This window comes from Anas acuta, chromosome 3 (assembly GCF_963932015.1).
Source record: "Anas acuta chromosome 3, bAnaAcu1.1, whole genome shotgun sequence".
Lineage (NCBI taxonomy): Eukaryota > Metazoa > Chordata > Aves > Anseriformes > Anatidae > Anas > Anas acuta.
In genome coordinates, this window is record NC_088981.1 from 23,127,489 (window position 1) to 23,149,194 (window position 21,706).

At 42.5% G+C, this 21,706-nt stretch overlaps 1 protein-coding gene across 11 annotated transcripts in view; it reads right to left on the reverse strand.

Moving 5' to 3' along the window:
• The window catches only part of ENAH (ENAH actin regulator), a 110,999-nt gene that overhangs the window by 85,886 nt on the left and 3,407 nt on the right, over positions 1-21,706 (reverse strand). For 6 of the 11 annotated variants that reach the window (XM_068676101.1, XM_068676102.1, XM_068676109.1 and 3 more), the window contains exons 2-4: positions 17,410-17,557; positions 14,027-14,094; positions 11,073-11,172 (exon numbers count right to left, since the gene is read on the reverse strand). In XM_068676101.1, the coding sequence (XP_068532202.1) occupies positions 11,073-11,172; positions 14,027-14,045 (119 nt within the window). In that variant the 5' untranslated portion in view covers positions 14,046-14,094; positions 17,410-17,557. Of the gene's footprint in view, positions 1-2,184; positions 2,474-4,497; positions 4,686-11,072; positions 11,173-11,553; positions 12,655-12,730; positions 12,859-14,026; positions 14,095-17,409; positions 17,558-21,706 lie in introns of those variants that run through there. The other 5 variants (XM_068676104.1, XM_068676105.1, XM_068676106.1 and 2 more) reach the window with 5 other exon arrangements.

A 21,706-nucleotide genomic window follows, 5' to 3' on the forward strand; every position in this document is an offset into this window, starting at 1 on the left:
ATCGTGTCAGGTTTGACATGGCCAAAGATTAGGTTCTCACACATGTAGGCACCAAAGGGCATTTCAGAAACTGAGGGTTTTTTTCTGGAAGGGGGTGGGGGAGCACCCACCTCATCTCAGAATGACTGCTGATATTTATTTCTTTTTATATAAATTGGAGCACCAACTGCATACGTACCTATGGAACAGCAATAGCAGAATGCGGTTTATGCATTGCAGGAAACCATCAACATCATTCATGTCAAAAGCATATTTTTAGTAATACCTGCACGTAGAAGAGCTATATAGGAAGCACTGGTCACTTATCCTATCCACCTCCTCACTCCTCCCCCATCAGGACTTGCCTTAACCAGCAAATACACGTTAAAATTCATTGCTCAAACATAATAGGGTGTGCAGATATTGGTTTAAACATGTTTCAGAAATATAGCGTCAATCCGAGTCTAAACAAGTCCAAAGGGAGAGCGTGCAGTGAAAGCTTGCCATTGTACTGGAGCTGGACCAATTAAACAAAACCGAGTCAATTTAATGGTGCCTCTGTAGAGAGGAAAATACTGCTTTAACCACATCGTTTTCGTAACTTGTGTAGTTTAATTGGTACAGCTTGCTTCTTCTTTTTTTTTTTTTTTTTTTCTTCTCCAAAAGGTTTGGAATCGAGCCTCTGGAGTCAGCTTTCTTCAAAACACCCCATGGCCACTCAGCGAGACCATTCACCTCGCAGTGGAGCTTCCCTCTTACCAGCCTCACGTTGCGTACTCCGGAGCAGGTAGGAAGTTTCAGGCACACAACCAGATCATTTGCCGACGTTTACTAACTGCTTGAAGCCAACGAATCAAATCACCTAAATAAGCAACCTAAGGGTAGGTTCAACACAGGCACTTTCCTGTTGTGCTGGTTAAGAGGAACATTGTGCTGCCTCTGAACTGGCATGAGCCCTAGGACACACGCAGTTACATCAGCGAGAGCACAGACTTGCTGGTAGGGCTTACTTCACTCAGCATCAACCACACATTCCAAGTATTTTATTTTTTTTTTTGCCAGTATAGAAACCAAATTTATACGGGGCTTCTCAAGATGTTTGCATCAGCCTTTGTGAGGTTAGCGTCAACTCAGTACGTTAAAGATTATCGAAATAAAACCGCTGCGTTAGAAGGAGCTGTAAGGTTTTGTACGTTGTAACTTTGAACTTGCGGGGCATCATCTCCAGAGTCATATGGGAAAGGGAAAATAAAGTATGCTAACACAAAATGAGGGTTGAAATAATGGAGTATATAAATACTTGGTGTTAACAAAGAAGACCAGAGGGAAATACAGGAATAAAGTTTGGTCTGAAACAGGGGGGGACCTCGCCACGCTTCCAGCCTCAAGGCTTCGCACGGAAGGTGTGGACACACGGTGGGGGGGGGGGGGGGGCACAAGAAGTTGGAAAAGGTGCCTGGGATTGCGCTGTGCCCCGCAGGGAGCACAAAGGAGGGCCCGCTCCCAGCGCTGCACCCCCGGGGGCAGCGCCCGGCGGGGCCAGGCCTAGGCGGAGCGCGGAGCCTGGGAGGCAAAGCCAAGGGGCGAGGAGCGGCGGCAGGAGCCCGGCCCCAAATGAATGAGCCCGCAGCGAGCCCGCGGGGCCGGGCAGGGCAGGGCTTGGGGCTGAGGCAGGGGCTGAGGAAGGGGCTGGGGCTGGGGCTGGCGGCGGCCGCCCCGAGCCCCTGAGAGGAGCGGGCAGCCCCCAGCCCCCCGCCCCCGCCGATCGATCGCCCGGCCGCCGCTGCTGCAATGCAACACCCGCCGGTGCCGGGGGGGGTGTGGGGAACGGGGAAGGGAAGAAAGGAAGAAAGGGAAAGGCTGAAAGGCGCCGGCACAGCCCGCTCTGCCCTGCCCTGAGGGGCCGCCCCGGGCCCGCTCCCTCTCCCCGCAACTCCGCCGCGGGGGCCGGGGCCGTTGGTGCCGTTGGTGCCGTTGTGGCCGTTGGTGCCGTTGTGGCCGCCCTTCCCCCACGCGGCGCTAACAATGGAGCCCTCCCCCACCGCGGGGCTCCCCCCGGCCCGGCCCCCGCCGCCGCCTCCTCCTCTTCGTCCTCCTCCTCCTCCTCCTCCTCCCCGAGCCCCCCGCCTCAGGCTGCCGCGGACCGTTAGAGCCGGGGGCCCCCCGACACCTCCACCACCGCCGCCACCACGGCCACCGCCTCACCTCATGGCGCTGCCCGGCGTGGCGGAGCCGCTGCCGCTCCCTCGCTCAGCTCCGCGCTGCGCTGCTCCTCAGGGGCCGGCGCCTCAAGGGACAGCGAGAGCCGCGGCTGCCTCAGCGCCCGCCCGCCTCCCTCCCTCCTCCCTCCGCCGCCACCGGGCCGGGCCACAGCACCGCGGGGCGCCGGGGGCGGGACGGGCCGGAGAGGTGGGGGAAAGGGGCGGGGAAGAGCCAACACAGGCAGGGGGAGGGCGAGGGGAGAGCGGGGGAGGCCGGCGGCACCGCCGGGGCCGGGGGAGCGGCGGGGAGGGCGGGGCGGCACAGCACAGCCCACGCCCCCCGGCAGGGTACGGGGAGGGGGGGGGGGGGAAGGAGGCCGGGCCTCAGGTGCGGCGGCGCCGGCGGAGGCAGCCCTTTGTCCTCGGCAGCCGCGGCCCCTCCGTCATTAAAAGCGATTAAAAGCGAAATAATTGTGTGTGGCTCGATGGTTTACTTCATGAATCCTTAGATTTTTAGCTGTGAAAAGGTGTAGAGTTGTATAAACACATGTACACACACAGATATGTATATACACACACGCATACACACACACACACACACACATATACACACATATATACACACACACACATATATACGCACACACCTTGACATATTTCTGATCCAGCTGGCACTTCATCCACACATTTACCACAAGTCTCACCTGCCTGGCCCCCCACACACCCCTCAGGGTCAGCACACTGCCCCGGTGCCAGGCCCGGCCTGAGGAGCACAATAAATGCACCCTAAAGCCCGTCAGGCTGAAAAAACATGAAAAGAGCAGCTGTTAGGAAATACCAGCTCAGAAATCAGAGTGATGGGCTCTGAAATGGAAGTGAAGGAATACCGGTTTAATAAGAAAGGTTTGCATGTTTTTACTGGCATAGGGATGATGTCAATGAAAACGCATCTGTAGAGGTGAATCACAAAATGCAGATGAGTAATCAGAAAAGCAGCATCATGCTCTTAAAAATTAAGTGGGTACCATTGACAACAATGTTCACACGGTCTGAAATAAGGGACTCGACTGAATCTGACACTTATCTTAATACACTTATCTTAATTGCTCCCATTAAATATTCAGGACGTTCATGACTGACCGTGGACCTTAAGAACCTTCAAGAATCAATCGGGTGTTTTCCAAGGTCTGGGGTTACTGTATCCCCAGAATGTCCTCCGAATAAAAGCTTTGACAAGTAAGCCATTCTGGCAGTGAAACGTATCTTGGAGGCAGCCAAATATGATTGTGAAGATCTATACCTAACATACATCCATGCATCTTACAGATATATCCAGGATAGATATTTAACTGGCTCTAGGAGATACACCAGCAGAAGGAATGTGAAGATGTTTGGGAAAGGATTCTGTTCTGAAATCCCATTTGTTCAACACTAGAAAAAAAATCAGGATGCTGATGGGACTGTTCTGATGTGACTGTTTGGTTATACTAGTCAAATCTAAAGGAACTTTGACTGTGACATGTATATAAAACCACTGAAAGTATGCCTGAGCAACAAGTCTGCCTGAGAGGGAATGAAAAGAGCCAGAAACTGTTACTCCTTAAAAAAATAATAATAATAATAAAATCATTATTGTATTTCTATGTGTTAGCCAAACCAGACATGGTTATAGCTTGATTTCTCAAGGCATACTCTGTGGTACAATATAATTTGTAAAAATGCCAGAAGAACCATTTTGCATGCTGGTATCACAGATGTCACCAAGTGCAAAGTCATGCTGGACACTAGCTTAGTCTAAATCCCACTGAATTAATCTGTAACAAAATATTACATCTTTAGGAACTCATATTAGTTCTATGAGAAGCAGGGGAGCCAAAATGAATTAGGGCAGAAATCAATTATAAATGTTGAGTGTGTTTTTATTTCCAGGTCCATTTAGCAATGTTAGTGTCAAGAAATTAAAGCAGTCTAGCAGAAAAATGAGTTAGGGCCATGTATATATTTATGGTTCTGAATTACGTATTGAGAAATCTGCAATTTCTTGTAACTGGCCCACGTGTTCCCAAGCTGCAATCATTAGATGTGTCCAAGTCACTTTGTGCAGTTCTACCATCATCCTTCTCAGCATCTTTCGCAGCATAGCATGGGTGTTAATGCCCTCCAAATCACCCCCCACCTCCCTCCTTTCTCCACAAAAAGAATGTGGCAGAAGCCTTGGTAGCTGATGGTGTCACGCTGCTAACCTTGGGCTGCTGACAACTTAAGAGGCAGGGGCATATAATGTCTCTTCTAATTTGTGTTGAAGTTGTGTTCATACCTTCCTTCCATGGGATCCAAGCAGCTCAGAGTACCCAAAAGCCACTTTGCAATGATCCCTTTTGCATTTCCCGTTGCTCAGCTGAAACCGAGGACTGGAATTCAGATGTTTCCGATGGATGAGACAGCTCGGGTTGAGTGGTATGGTGCGTCTCTGCTCCGAACAAACCAGTGGAGGCTTTCTGAATGCTAGAGAAAAGGATCACCAAGGCATAAACCAGAAGAGAATGTGTTTCTGTTTAGCATCAGCCAGATGCAAGAGGTTTGGCAGGCTACTCCTGAGCAAACCCAGCTGAGTCTGGTCTCATATCATCACCATGGATCACCCTCAATACAAGGTCATGAGGAGAATGTGTGACTAATGTTCTGGAGTCATTGGGGGAATCCAAAAGCTTCAAAAAGCATAGTAATCCATCCTCTCACAGCGAGGTTTCCCCCATTTTCCCTGAAACAATCTTCCATTTTACAGTCTTTGTTTCTCTGGAAAGTCTGTTTGTATTTAAGACAAAAAAACAGCTGAGATCTTCACATGTCTCATTATAGTTAGTGTCCTAGGACAGCAGCGTTCACACAAGATCACTTTGGCCTTCTTTAATGCTCTGCAAACAGCATAGTGTAGGATGTGCATCAGAGAGGTTTCTGCAGTGGGGGGAGTGGGTTACTTTGGGGGAGAATGTTGTTTGTTTTGTTTTTTGAACGTTATTGTTCTTTTTTAGTTAATGTGTCTAGAGTTTGTTTTTTAATATGTAGGAAAAGATTTTTTATTTCTATTGGAATTATTCTCTGTACAGCTAATACAGAAAGAAAATGCAATTTACGATATAATAGAGGCGAGAGAATTGCAACAACAAAGCACTTTCAGAGAGAAAGCTAATACCTTCTCTTTGGTGATAGTGGCAGGATTTCCAAAAATAAATGGTGGGCCAAAAGAAAATGGCTCTGGCAGTACACTCCTGCTAACATCTGAGATTATCAAAACAGAAGTCAGTTATGTAATTTAATATATTATTTTCATCACTGATTATGTTAATCTAATTTATAAATATATATTTTGCTCTCAATCAGACACAGAGATGACGTCTATACCAACTCCATGGATTTGAACAAGATGAGGATCAGACTATTATAAAGATAGTTAAAATGTACTGTAATTCTTTTCGTCCTTTCTTTACCTCACTCCCAAGTAATTTTCGATTTCAGGTTGCCATGAGTCAGCTGACTGCTGAAGTGTTGCGTAGCGCACCATTCAGGGTGTTTTAACCAAAGACTCTTTAGCTTTATTTATGAAATTATGCAGTATTTCTCAACTGTCTTCTAGGGGAAGAAGGGTAAACTATCTCAAAAACTCGTTAAGAATGCTAAAACAATTATAATTACTGGGATGAGTCAGCAGATAACTACAGCAGTAGTCAGCAACGTCTTTTCGTAATGGAACACTATTTTTGTTTCATTGTAAAAAAGAAAAAAAAAAAAAGAAAGGCAAAGTAACATCACCAGAAAAAGAAGTAAATCCTTTACTATCAAACACAGTCTTCTGAGTCCTGAATGTGAATCTCAGTCTTACTGCCAGCAGACCCTGCTCCTCGTTATACAGGTAAACAATTTATAGATCTTCCATCAAGCATGACTGAAGAGGAAAAAAAATAACAGCCGAAGCTTTCCACAGTGTCTTTCCACCAAAGTTCCTAAAAGTGTTCCTCATAGTGTCAAATAGCATCATAAAATCTAACCATAAACCTCTGTAGATGTGAGGCTGGAGTATGGTATGTTTCTTTCAGTCTGTTCCCAGTAGACTGAAATACTTAAGTGAAAATTCCTTGAATAAAACTGGATTGCTTCCCCCTTCCCCCTCCCCTCCCGAATTATTACGAAAAGAATTTGTATTGTGCTGTAGGCGATTCGGTGAGGGCTGAAGTCTCTTTTTGTGTAAGTACAATCAAATGTAAATCAATGCATAGAAATGCTTTTCTGACATTCAGATAAAGTATGATTGTTGTTTTGACCCTTGTCTTTCACTCACCTCCTCTCCGCTGCTGACTTTTGTAGTTTCTGAGGTGACATTTTGATTTAGAACCACTGCGATAGACCAATCTCATCTTCCTCCATCTAATTTTATGCTCTTATCCCCTAACGGTCTTATTTGCCACCAGTCTGCATTCTTGTTATGCATTACCAATAAAATTTATTCATTACATTCTTTGCTCTCCCTTGCTAATGTCTCAGAACAAATTGTACTCTGCTGCTGTATCTTATGCTGGAGTAAAGTCCAGGCACAAAGCTGGCCCAGGATTTGGTTAAGATGGTTTTGAGTCATCTTACTACTCTGTATGAGTTATGCTTTACGTTCCTTAACTACAGCCATGGATTTGAGCCATTATTAATTAGCTATTATTAATAATTGTTAAGTGCCTACAATGCACTTGTAGCATTTGGGAAAAAAAAAAAAAAAAAAAAAAAAAAAAGACTTCTTTCTTAAAAGAGCTATTACTCTTAAAGGGATGCCTACACTGCAGCCCTTCGTATCCAAGCTAGCTTTAATACTTGGCTCTGTTGCCTTGTATTAGTTATCTGCTGCATTATAGCTGAAACAGCCCTGAGCCCTGCAAACAGCTGCTTATCTTGCTTCTTGGCCCCAACACCAGCAGCGATTTGACTTTACCAGAGCATTGTTTACTGCACTGTACCTCTTCCTTTTGTCAAAGTTTAGTTGGGCAGAAGCCAAAGGAGGTGGTGCAGACTTTCAGTTGGAAGCCGGGACCAAATTTTGCCGATGTTAAGTACTTTGCAATTTATCTTCAACAAACAAACAAGCAAGCAAAAAAAAAGCTCAATTGCAAAACGCATCACAACACTGGAATTATTTTGCTCTGACTCTGTTACAAATGTGTTCTGTCTTCTAACCATCTTTCTCCTTTCTCCTCCCTTCTATTTTAGATGACTGACAACACACTTACTATTGCTGGTTAGTTTCCATTCACTGCAAAGTTGGAATAACTTACGATAAAATTACTGTCCCAGTTATAGATGAATGACAACGTTTTTACTATAGCTTGTTGATTTCCACTGACTGCGAAGTTGGAATAACTTGAAACAAATATAATGTCCTGATTATAGACGAATGACAACTTTTGCTATTGTGAGTTCGCATTTGTTGACTGCAAAGCTGGAACAAATATTGTTCCAAGAAAGGTAGAAACTTAGTAAGATGATGATAACCTCTTTAACTCCTTTCCAGCACTGCAGATTTTGCTTTCTGGCAATGGCCATAGCCAACTCCATAATCTGGATTTCAAATTTAGTAAGTGATAAATCATGCATGAGACCCAAAATATACAAAGCAGCAGTTGCAAAAATATTCTTCTTCAGTATTTTAGAAAGAACATCGCAAAAATGTTTGCCAAATGAATTAATGTTTCTATAAAAAGACATGTGAAGAAATGAGCTCTTAAGAGATTATAACACTAACACATGCCATTATTATTACTATAGCTAGTAAGCAGCAATTTCAAAACTAAGATATGCTCTTTGAAATCAGTGTGAAGGAATTCCTTGCAACTGGTCCTAAGTCACACTTCGAAGGACTATGCATCAGTATCAACAGTAATCACGGTCTCCGTTGAGTATTTAATTCTGCACTTCCTCTGTTAGTTTAGCTTCCATGTTTCAGAAATACAATCACATAGACAGTGATGGAAGTTTTCCTGCTCATTCCAGACTTAGAGAGAACAGAACAATCTTATCCTCTTTCCTATTTCACAGTGTTTTTTTCTAAACCACTCATACTGAGTGTTTGCCACTGACTGGCATGGTACAGTCAGGAATGTAGTCAGTGTGGTCAATTCACCACTTTCTGAGCATAACATTCAATAGAAAGTAGAGAGTAGAGAGTCCACATTCAAAAAAATAATAATGTTTTTCATAGGAACATGGCCTTTTTCAAACACTTGCTGAATGCTGGATTTCCTAACTGCCTGGTAAGAAAACATCACTCTTCTCCTGGAAAACATCAAAATAAATAAACTGAGGTAGAAAACTCCCAGTAAAAGGACCCCCCCCACTAGATTGTTTCCAGAGTTTTGGTTAAAAACCAACCTCATGCTATCTGAAATACATTTCACTGTCAGGAAGTTCTTTCTTGTAAAACTTTCCTTATTTATCTCTGTTATGCTTAGATAAATTCAACCTTCCCCATATTATTTTCTTAGGAGTTGTAAATTTTATCTTGGTCTCCTTCAGACATCAGTTGTTCCTAAAACATCAACTACTCCATGTCACTAAATAAGATTTGTCAAAGTTCTTATAACTCAGTTTCTTGAAAGCCTCCGCTGTTATTTTGTGTCTTTGTTCTAAGCTCCCTCCCGTGTTCCAAGTCCTCGTTGCATAAACCCAATCTCTACTCAAGGTGCAGCCAGCTGCTCCTTGCTCTGAATATGCAAACAGAAATCACATTTCACTTGACTATTTCTACTAGGGTTGTTGTTACTCTGAAAGACTCTGTGGGTATATAATAAAATGCAGGTAGCACCAACTGTGTGAAGAAAGGCTGATTTATAACAAAGCTCTAAGGGATGCTCAGACAATCATTTTATTTAATTGTCATGATTGGCTGAACATTTCTAACCCTCTAATTGCAAATAGAGGTTGCCTTGTGCAGTGAAATGATTCTTATAACAATGAACCATTCATTCTGCTGTGACTACACCAGTGGGTGGAGGGGAAGTGCCAGCTTTGTAATGTTTGAAATTATTATTATTAAAACAACTTTACGACTAGGATATTGGCTTATCTGCAAAGAAATAAAAAGCCTTCCATCTCTTACCTGTTCATGTTTTAGAACCACTCTAAGTCAGTAGCAACCATAACCATTAGCATCTGATAGGAATGGTATTTAAAAAAAAAAAAAAAACAACAAGGTGAGAAGCCTTTTCAGAAGAGGTGCAGAACTGAATGAGAAGCAATGCAAGATTTGCAAGGGCCCAGCAGCAAGGGAAATCCTTGCATGATCCTTGAAGTAATGACTGGTAACATGATCAGGAAAAGAAACATTACTTTAGACTACTTTAGAAAAAGGTGATGAGACTACGATGTTAAAAATTACAAAATCCAGTAGGAATTAATCTGTCTTTTTGCCATGAAAAGAACAAGATGTAGATCTACATACGCATGGGCTGTATTCTTTTCAAGAAAGAACATGATACTGTTTCAGAGACCATTATTCAAAACTTGATTCTAGAAGAAATATAATACCAAAGTCAGTCTGTCTTTGTAGAGGTGAGCTTTGAATTTATTGTTTTAATTTAGCTTTTAAAATTAAAAAAAAAAAAAAGAAAGGCCAGCTATTTATTCCATTATAGTTGCTATACATCATCCCTTCTTCTCTTAACTTCACCATGGAAGCTCAGAAGAAGTTTAAAAAGAAACACATTACAAGCTTCATTTGACAAAAAACATTGTTTAGTCTGATTGCTGCTCTAAAATGATCCTTGTGGCTCGTGGTAGCTTAGAGCAGGCTGGAAGCTGCTGCAGTCTGTGCTTGGGAAGGGACAGGAACTAGCTAAAACAAAGACCTACTAGCCCAAGGAATTATACAAGGATTTTATACATGAATCAGATCATACCACATCAAAGTTAGAGGTGATGCCATGAAACCTACAGGAAATGAGACTAAAAGTGATGTTTTGGAACCCTTGCCAGTAACTTTTACAGAGGACTATGATATTTTACCCTAGAAAACGTATTACTGGTTCCATTCATATGTTAACTAAGTAAGAGGTGTTCTTCCCTCCACTTGCATCTGGATCCCTGAGGAAAGTCTGAAGTGTTTTGTTTTTTTTTTTCTGGAAGACCAAGTGAGTACATACTGCAGGAGGGTCTCAGACATGGGACTTCTGCTTGAGCATTTGAGTGATTTACTCTGTAAAGCTTTGATTTGTAGTGTTTTCAAGTTATTTTCTTAATAGATATCTGACCTCATAAAAACAAGGAAATTAGCCTCATTATCTCTACCTTACAGTCTCACCCATGACAACATGAGGCTGTTTTACATGTTATAGGCAGTATCTGAGTTTTCTGAATGAGCCAGACTTTTAGCACACACTACTCAGATTAAATTGACCCACATAAGCTCCCATCTTCCAGTAGGGCACTTCTTCTTTCCTTTAGTTTCAAACATAGCAGCTCAGATTTCCATTTATGTGAACATCTCTTACATCAATTACATATGATCCTCATGCTATAATTAAAATCCCTCTGCACAGGAAAAAAAAAAAAAAAAAAAAAAAAAAGTGGTTTGAAAATGCATTAATTAATTACATTAAATAAGCACACAAGAGACTGCCCTGGAGTTTTTATCCATCCTCTAAGAATTTTGTGAAGTTAACTGCAATTCACAAAACTGCTGAACTTCACAAACATTTTTCTCTCAAATTTCACCTTTCACACGTCTTACTGGTTTCTGACAGCTCTCAAGTAGCCACAAGCATGTTTCTGTTCCTATATCCTACTATGTACATTCGTTAAATACTTTGCAAGAGGTTTTCCTCAAAAGCTAAGAACTTTCCATAACCTCGTTTTTACCTTCCAAGTTCTGTGGGCATACTCTCCTGAGATTCTGAGCTCACTTGTCTGATGATTTCTATCCAGCTACCACATTCTTTACAGCAACTACATGAAGAACCTGTAAGCACCAGGAAAAGGCTGGTGTAAATGTATTCAAAGGACTTAAAAGCAGAACATCCACAACACAATAAAAACAAGTTTCAACTTAAATGTCCAATGTTGCATCTCTTTCATTGTCTCTTACTCTGTTACTCTGAAAAAAACAAAAAACAAAAAACAAACAAACAAACAAAAAAAAAACCACCACTATTTATTTAATATTAAATTTATCATTACAGCTGTGAAATTGGCCAGGAGTTTTAGATGGGAGCAGAAACTAGAGTAATTGCACAGCAGTGATCATTAGTAAAGGAAGACAAAAGAATGCTTGGTTGGGAAGAGTGGTCTTCCAGATGCTACAACAGAATTTGTCAAAATGCCAAGATTTCTGAGTATTCACCTTAAAGGAGAGAACTTTTGCCACCGTCTCACTTTGCCACGGCTTTGTCCAAATGGGAGTATCATACAAAATCCTGCTGGTGTCTTTAGCACAGTGGAAATAAATGATGAAGAAACCCTGTGTTAACCAAACATAGATCATTTGCAAAGTTTGACTGGGAATTTTGTATATATAAAAGGGGAAGGATTAGAACCTATGATCACATAAATACAAATTACAATCCTCATTCAGAATACATGGCAACAGAGCTCACACAATAAGCTGGAGAGATAGATCTGATAATACCGTATGCTGCATTCTCTCCCAGCACTGCTTGTTAGGCTGCTCTGAGATGGAAGGAAAAATCTGGTCCTGCTGTTGTTTCACACGGGCACTGCTGATACAACCAGGAGCAGCCTGAGGAGCATCAAGAAGGATTACACAGCTCCAGGAGCAGCAGTAAGGGACCCGGGAGTGCAGGTAGCTTTTTCAACATTCCTCCCAGTCAAAGGAAGGGGGTTTGAAAGAGCCTTTTGAATCTGGCAAATCAACAAATGGGTACAAGACTGGTGCCACAGCCAGGAGTTCAATTACTTAGACGATGAGACTCGAATTGAGAAACCTGGTCTGCTGGAGGCTGATGGTGTCCATCTGCAAGAGAAGGGGAAGAGCATCTTTGGTCATAGGCGTGCCATGCTGGTGAACACAGCTTTACAGTAGAGATTCCGGGGGAACTTCAATCCATCCCACTCCTCCCACTTTGAAGCCAGTATCAGCAATAGATGCCCAGTCCTGGAGGAGGGTCACGGGTCAGCAGGAGAGCACCTGAAGAGCAGCACAAAGGAGTTCCAGCCACTGCAGGCAGTAAGGCAGCTTCACTACGGGCCCAACTAAAATGCCTCTATGCTAACACACGTAACATGGGCAATAAACAAGAGGAGTTAGAGATGTACGCACACCTCCAGGGCCATGACCTCACTGGCATTACCAAGATGTGTTGGGATGGCTCCCATGACTGGAGTGTTGGAATGGAGGACACAGGCTCTTCAGGAAGGACAGGCAGGGGAAGTGAGGAGGAGGTGCTGTCCTCTATGTCAGTGAGCAGCTGGAGCGCCTGCAGCTCTGCATAGGGATGGATGAGGAGCTGACTTAAGGAAATGGGAGACCATCTCCAGAAGGAAATGGGAGACCTGCTTACCCAGGATATGGAGAAGGCTGAGGTACTCAATGACTTTTTTGCCTTAGTCTTCACTAGCAAGTGCTCCAACCAGACCACACAAGTGACAGAAGGCAAAAGCAGGGACTGGGAGAATGAAGAAATGCCCGCTGTAGGAGAGGCTCAGGTTTGAGACCAGATAAGGAACCCAGAGGTGCACAAGTCCATGGACCTGATGAGATACATCAATGGATCCTGAGCGAATTGGCAGATTAAGTTGCTAAGCCCCTGCCCATCATATTTGAGACATCACTGCAGTCCAGTGAAGTTCCCATTGACTGAAAGAAGGGAAACATAATCCCCCCCCCCCCCTTTTTTTTTTAAATTTTAAAAAGAAGACCTAGGGAACTACAGCCCAGTCACTCTCGCTTCTGCACCCAGCAAGCTTATGAAGCAGATACTCCTAGAAACTGTGCTAAGGCACATGGAATGTAAAGAGGTGACTGGTGACAGCCAACAGGGCTTCACTAAGCGCAGACCATGCCTGACATTGGTCACATTGGCCACATTGGTGGCCTTCTATGGCAGGGTTACAGCATTGGTGGCTAAGGGAAGAGCAACTGACATCATCTACCTGCACTTGTGCAAAGCATTTGACGCTGTCTTGCTCAACATCCTTATCTCTAAATTGGAGAGACGTGGTTTTGATGGGTGGGCCACTCAATGTATAAGGAATTGGCTGGGTGGTTGCAGTCAAAGACTTGTGGTCAATGGTTCGATGTCCATGTGGAGACCAGTGAAGAGTGGGGTCCACAGGGCTTGGTACAGGGACCAACACTGTTTAACATCTTTGTTGGCAACACAGGCAGTGAGACTGAGTGCACCCGCAGCAAGTTTCCAATGACACCAAGCTGTATGGTACAGTCAACACACTAGAGGGAAGATATGTCATCCAGAGAGAGACCTTGACAAGCTTGAGAGTGGGCCTGTGCAAATCTCACAAAGTTCAACAAGGAGAAGTGCAAGGTCTTATTTCTGGGCCAGGGCACTCCCAAGCACAAATACAGGCTGGGCAAAGAATGAATTGAGAGCGGCCCTGAGTGGAAGGACTTGGGGTGTTGCTTGGTGAAAAATTCAGCATGAGCTGGCAATGTGCACTTGCAGCCCAGAAAGCCAACCATACCCTGGGCTGCATCAAAAGAAGTGTGGCCAGCAGGCTGAGGGTCCCTTCCAACCCAAACCATTCTGTGATTCTATGATCTTGGCACTCCCGTTTCATGCCTGTCATTACTACGACAATACCATACGTTCCCTTCAGCATTGTATGTCTTCCCTTACCTCTCAGCAGCAGCACCATCAGTTACTCAACAGGAAATATCTCGAAATAAGTCTTTCAGTTGAGGAGTCTGCCAAAATGAAAACACTTTTAGAAATAGACAACTGATCTCACAAACAGAAATAAATCTAAAATTAACTGAAACAAAAATCACATGTCACCCTTCTACGCCCCCATCCAGGTCTCTGGGTGCTTGGAATCTTAAGCTGTACTCTCCATTCTGAAACTAAATTAGACTAGCAGTCTGAAAACGAACATCAGATTCAAAGTTTGGTGTAGCGGGTTGAAATGATACATTCTATACTTAGACATAAATGCACAACTCTAGACTCATTTATACTTGTAAGTTGTTTCCTAGAAACAAAATCTTATGATTTCAGTTCAATTAGATTGTATATTTTAATTAATTCTCTAATCTTTCTCTGGAAGCAAGTCATCAAATAGAAGAGGCATCTGCTCTGTTCTAATTGACTTAAATAGGAATAATGAATGCACAGCCTTTGGGTTCATTGGACACCTGGATTATTTCTCACTGAGAAAAATAATATATCTATCCACAAGCAAATTTTGGGAAGAAAGGAAGTGGTAATTTCATCAACAGAGCATTAGAAAAGAAGTGTGCTAGAATTACACACATTTATTAGGCTGAGCATCTACTCAATCTACTGCTAGAGCTTCACTTTGAAGACTGAAATGAAACAGCAACAGTTTGTTTCTTTCAGCAATTTCTGTAATAGAGAAGAAGGTAGGATATGTTCCACATATCCAGCTATAAATGACCTCAGAATCCTTCCAAATATGATACACCAGGAATTGTGTTTGCCACCTTTATTCCTTCTGACTTTCTGATTGAAATAATCCCACTGAAATATATTTCTCCCTCTTTTTTTTTTTTCTTTTTTTTTTTTTTTTTTCCCCAAGGAGAATGAGTTTACATTTTCTTAAGAGGATAATGCTATTGTTACATCTAGCAAACAATAAAAAAGTACCTTGAACTAATTCTTATAGAATACAGACCATTTATTTTGCAAAATTAATCTCTTGTACATGGAATTTCATGTAGAAAACACAAAGTTCATGAATGATTCCCATAAGGATTCATTTAGCAGGCTTCATTATGTGGAAAGGGTATAAAGAAACTGAAGACCTAAAATGGCTGCTCAGCATTATATTGTTCTGTGGCTGCTAGCATGATTTACAACTATGCATTTTCTGCTCTTGTTTCTTAAGCTTAGTGCTGAATTACAAATGAACAACTGGATTCTGGGATTCATCTTCCAGTTCAAAAATAAAATTAACCTGATCATGGGATAGTTTTCTAATGCAGTAAGTCAATGAATTCTTTATAAGGAAATACCTTATTTGGGGGAAAAGATCCTAACCATTTTCAAACCTTTCTGTTTCGCTCTTTTATGAAGAGCAAAGAATACTACACGCAAAAACAGACCACACAATAACAAGTAAGGTAGTTTGATGCCATTCCAGTAATTACGTGGATAAGCAATCCAGAATGCTTTGCATGAACAAATATTAAATCAAATAAAAGGTGACTAGTATGCTTTAACTTCATTTGAATGTACATGTGCAGTATGTTTGTGTGCAGATGTAGTTATCTGACAACACGTGCAAGCTGAGACATCACCTTCAGTCCTCCTGACAAGATGGATCTTTCTGTCTGCTTAACAACTGTGGTCCATATCTGTTATTAAATAATGTATATAAATGCTGCAATCCCGTCCCACAAAAAATCATAAATAATTACTGAGCATTTTGTTATATATATGATACAAGCCTTGTCTCAGGGGCTTGAGGTCTACACAATAACAGGCTAAGAATATTGAAAATACTGCACAAGGCCAGAAATTAGAGGGAATCTGGCACTGTTCAATATTAAAGACTTGAGCGAAGACATTTCTATGAAGGAAGGGGAGACAGAACCTTGAAGTCCAAAGTCTAGAGGACACAAACACTACAGAGCCATCTCAATTTGGCTTTCACGCAGCATGCAACCCTAAGACCTACTGGAGGGAAAATGACCTCCATGAAGGTAGACAGTCTTCACCGTATTTCCAGCTCTGCTGTAGTGGCAACTGAATTTTTAAAATGAAACAGATGCACATCCAGGTAGGTTTAACTAATCTAAGGGATTATATTGTGTTTTGTTGTTGTATATCACATTAGGGAGGTACAGAGACATACCATGTTAAAGTTAATTCACTGCAATCTGCAAAAGGCTCAGGAATCCAAACTGGGTATGCAGATCATCCCTGTGCCTTTTGGAAATCTCTAGGATGTGGCTGTGCTTGTCTCTGCGGCCAATCCCACAGGCTAGGGCAGGCTGGGGGAGGTGTTTGTACTGGCCCTTTCTTTCTGTTTTACATCTCCAATGCTGGTAGACAAAAGCAACCAAAATAGCTCTCGGGCTCTCAACCAAGGTCCTGGGCAACAGGGAAGGTTCTTCAGCAACCTCCTTGTATCATAGGCCTGGATTAGGCTGAGTTAGCCTTATTTCTTCGTAAATAAGGGACCCGTATCTGCCAGCAACATGCCTCTCATTTTATCTGATCTCATAAGAATTATTTTTAGTAAGAACTAGTTTGCCCTGAAAGAAAGCTATTCTCTAAAAAAAGCTTTGTACGCTTAAGACATATGGGACAGAAGGAAGCCTGAATCTTGCATTACTTTTTTTTTTTTCCTTTCAGTCACCAGAAAAAAAAAAAAAAAAAAAAAAAAAGGAAAATTGAAACTGCCCTTTTTAGCAAACAGAAAAGATAAATGCATTGGTTCTAAATTGAAAATAATAGATCTGCCTTGTGCCATTCTTGACAACCTTTCCTGAAGTCTCGTTAGCTCACAGAACATGTGATGTGCATAGCTCTTACCTCTTTTTATAACAAAGTTGCACAGGCATAACTGCACTGAAATAACAGTTGTATAGCTGTACTTGAATAGGAGCTATTTCTATCACCTCTGTTATAAAAAATAATTAAAATAAACAGTTTGCAGCCAGTCCCCCTTTTTGACAAGCTTACTGGCACTACAGACATTGCTTGGGGTCATCATACTCTGTATTTTTGTACACAGACTCAGTGAATGGAATGCATGATATGCTTACTAAGCTACTTTGGATAAACATGGAAAAAATCTAGTGGTGTACTTGTCACAGACCAGAACGGTTTCATGTGCTATGTGATTTGAAAGGAGATTCCTTTGCTATGTGTCATTTACCTTTTATACATTGCTGTTGCCTGGTATTTCATAACCCTTAATTCTTTGGATGCCCACACTGAGATTGTTATATACATATATGCATAAAAAAGATTAGAACTGTGTCTTCTTACGTGATGTCATGTTATAACCCACAAACAGCTTTATTGCTCTTTACCATGTTTGGAAACAAAGGGCAAGGGATGCCAATGCTGATGACGTATGCTTCAAGTCAGAATCATTTCCTTTCTGCACTTGGAAAACAGAGCTCCTTTCCTTTACATACAGTCTATGTACACATGCATAGCCTCGGGACATCAGGATAGCTAGGAAAAAAAAAAAAAGTCTTCTGTTTATATGTAAATCAAAGACAGCCACAGTCACATGTTAAATGATAAATAAGTTGATGATGTGAATTCAGCAAAAACTGGTATGAGTTAAATTTTAACTTAATCTTTTAAGCCATGATCCTGCAAGTTTAAGGATCTTTAAATAGGTTGGGCTCTGTTGTATGTGAATTAATTGTTAGCATAGCTGATAAAACAGTAAAAAGAATCCTGGATTATGAAAGTGTTTGGGAAAAGAACTGTGTGTGTATGGGCAATGTATATCACAAGACAACCTCACTGGTGGATGACTGCATTCCCTGGCACAACTGTAAGGCACACACTATACTTCAGTTACTGCTAATTCATTAAATCAGTTGGCACCACAAAGAGAGAATTATGGTATTAAGCATAAGACTTGCATTGAAGATAATGCAGGGCCTGGTACTCCTCATTTCTCCTGGGGGACTCTGAATGCATTCTCCAAATCCTCCGTGCCACTGCCTCTGCATGCCTGATGGCAATTTCACCCTCACAAGAAGGCTGAGAAAGTGAACATGTTTAAGGTGAACTGAAGTCTTCGTCTGGGATTTGTAAAGTAAATGCAGCTTTTTTATAAAGTATGTTGTGATATTATGGATAGTGAACATGAGGCTTCCTGTAGCTGAGGTTTTTATGCTTTCCATTTAAGTCGCTGCTTTCAGCTACTTAGAACACTGGCAAGTATCAACTGTGATGGCTGAAATTTACCATTTGGGTTATTTATCTCACCTCAATACTTTTGGAAAACTCTAGCCAAAGTAACCCAGTCAGGAGAAAAGCATACCATTTTATTTTGTCTTAAAAAAGTTTACAGCCTTTTTTATTATTATTATTTTTAAATCCTAGAATATCTGTATGCTAAAAAAATGAAGACGGTATCATGAATGCTGATATCAAGGAGTTACCTTTTGCTGTTTGTAGAACAAGCCTTCTGAAACTTCTGAAAATTGTTTTGCATTTGTTCAGTCAAGAATGGACATGCTCAGATTAAACTTGTGTTATGTGATGAAGAACTGTGTAGGAAAATATGGGGGGCATCCCTGTGGCAAGGTACCAGGGAGTAAGGGAAACTAGAACCAACACTGTGCTGGTTTTATCCTGCTGGGAAGCCAAACCCCATCACAGCTGGTCTCTCACTCCCTGTCCTCAAAGGAAAAGGGGGAGAAAATAAGATGAAAAGAAAAAGAAGGGCTCACAGGTTGAGATAAGGACAGGGAGGTCACTCAACAATTATTGTCAAGGGCAAAACAGACTCAGCATAGGGAAATTAATTTCCCTATCACTAGCAGACTAAAGCAGTGAGAAACTAAAAGCAAACTAAAAACACTTTCCTTCCCGTCCACCCTCTTCTGCCTCCCATGTGGTGCAGAGGAACGGGGAATGGGGGCTGCAGTCAGTCCCTGACGCTTCATCTCTGCTGCTCCTTCATGGTCCCTCTGCTCCTGCTCCACATGGGGTCCCTCCCACGGGATGCCGTCCTTCCCGAACTGATCCTATGTGGGCTGCTACTTTTCAAGCACTGCTCCCACACGGCTCTGTCCCACGGGGTCCATCCATCCATCCATCCCCCAGGAGTAAACTGCTCCAGCACGGGCCCCCCACGGGTGGGGGCAGCTCCCCCCAGACCCCCTGCTCCTGCGTGGGCTCTTCTCCACGGGCTGCAGCTCCGGCCCGGGGCCTGCTCCTGTGGGGGCTCTCCATGGGCCGCAGACTCCTCCATGGACCTCTGCTCCAGTCTGTGGATCTGGAACTCCAACCCATCTAATGAAACAAACACATGTTGGTAACACGTGAAAGGATATCAATTTAATTTCCTTAAAAAGCTATGATATCCTAATATATGTATAAAATACAACTATTATTAATGACAGATTTGATGTTGACCTTGCAGCCATTGCTCATCTGTTTTGACCTCTTGCATTTTAATACAGTCTTTATTTCTGCCACCTCATGCAGAGGTTCCTCCAGCTCATCTGGTGCATAGGAATTACTTCAACCTTTTATTCTTAGCATTGGTAAGCATTCATGTGGTCATAGCCCCTAAGTCAGTGGGTGTTGTGTAAGCACATAAGAGAGCCAATCTATTCACTTACAACTCTGCAATCTAAAGAATCTAGACTGTAATTCAATAGCTGGAACTTTTCTCTGCAGTGCCAGAATTAAATTCAGCCACAATCCCCGGCTTATCATACTAGTCACCCTTCTTTGTTTTTTCTTCACTACTTAGGATTTTATTTCTTTTATTTAGTTTAAGTTCACCCTTACCCTTTTTCCATAGGAATGGGAGCATTCTATATTTCTCCCCCTTCTCCATCCCTGTTTTCCTTTCCACCTCAGTTTCTGTACTTCTTTCCCACAATTAGCTCACTTTTTTTTTTTTTCCTTTTCCATTTCCATTTTTATTTCCCTCTTGTGTCACAAGGCATGAAGCCTGGATCTTGCATTATCTTTGTAATTATTTGAACCTGTATTACGTATTCAGACCACCTCTACAGTCACAAGAGCTCAAACTTGATTTTTTTTTAATTTTAACCTGATTCTGGGCAGCCTTCCAGCTATGACATCAGTCTTATGACATCTACCCAAGTTTGCTGACATCCTGAAAGAATGATCACAAGAGTTGTATTCTCCTGCCTGAAAGGGCCAGCAATGGTACAATACAGTCAGCAATTAGCCAGTTGACATCTAATTATTTTGGGAGTTGGAACAGTAGACGGGTAGAGAATGAAGAACTCCAAGAAGCAAGAAGTGGAAATGGATGAAAGATGTGTATGGGCTCATGAGGAAAACTGAAGGAGGAAGAGGAGGAACTCAAGAGCCCAGAAGTAGCAGTAGCCTAGAGGACAGATTTTCTTTGTGTGATGGAGAAAAAGAAAATAAATACAGATTAAATTTTAGTTACAACATAATTTTAATCTGTGAATAAACCTCCTGGTAATATCAGTATGAGATCAGGTGATAACTGCAGAGATTATAATGAAACACGATAAACTGCCTTCTTTTCTCGTCAGCTCTGCTCTATCATCTCCTTTACCCATCCTGATTTTCTGTGCCTAGGCCTGCCCAGGCAGCTACTGCTGAAGCGAATAGGAGCTCTGCCACTGACTTCAGGAGGAGCGCAGTTGGGCCCCACTTGCGGATTACTGTAAATTGAGGCCAGCCTTGGCAATGTGCTCACTGAAAGGCCAGTTCCACTGCAGGAAGCAGGGGATGTTTTATTGACAGTGTTAATGCACTGTGGAGCAATAAAATTAATGGGTTTTGCCCTGTTATGGAGCAACATGGCAAAAATTGCAGAATCCACAGTATTACCCTACCCGCAGTTTTCCATTGACCCTAATTATAGTTATGTTGCTAAACCTATATAATTTGATTTTCAACAGCATACCAGAAAGGCAGGAGCTCAGCAGATCCCAGAGCAATTGCAAGCAGTTTGCTGGGCAAATGTATTTTGCTTGTAGTCAGAGGGAAGGTGAATAACATATTGAGAAAATAGATGTCTAAGCACTGGGCCTCCAGCTGTAGTAAAGGACAAGAAGCAACATCAGTTAGGTAGAGCTGTCATGCCTGGAGCTCAGTGTTGAACTCCAGATGTGTAAAGCTGATGATAGCTTCATGCTCTAGTGGCAGGTGGTAGATTGAGTTGAGGCCAAGTACAATTCTCATATCTTCAGAGATAAGAAAAGACCTAAGCACCACCGATGTGGCACTTGGGCCTTGTACATCTGACCATAAAAGCACAACTCTTTTTCTCCCATTATTCATCCCGCTTGAGTAATTCGTTGCCATTTCAGTAGTGATTTTATAAGCGAGTGTCCACTGGTTGCTCAGCCTCTGTCCCTCCTGCTCTTACTGCGCTGCGTGCTGGGGCTGGCTGGGATGGAGTTAACTTTCCCCACATCACCCACACAGTGCTGTGCTCTGCACTTGTCGCTAGGACAGCATTGATATCCCACCAATGTTTTGTCTATTGCTGAGCAGTGCTGGCACAGCATCAAGGCTGTCTCTCCAACACCCTCCCTAAAGCCAGAAGGCTGGGGGTGGGCAAGAGGTGTGCAGGGAAGGGACATTGCCAGGGCCGCTGACCTAAACTCACCAAAGGGATAT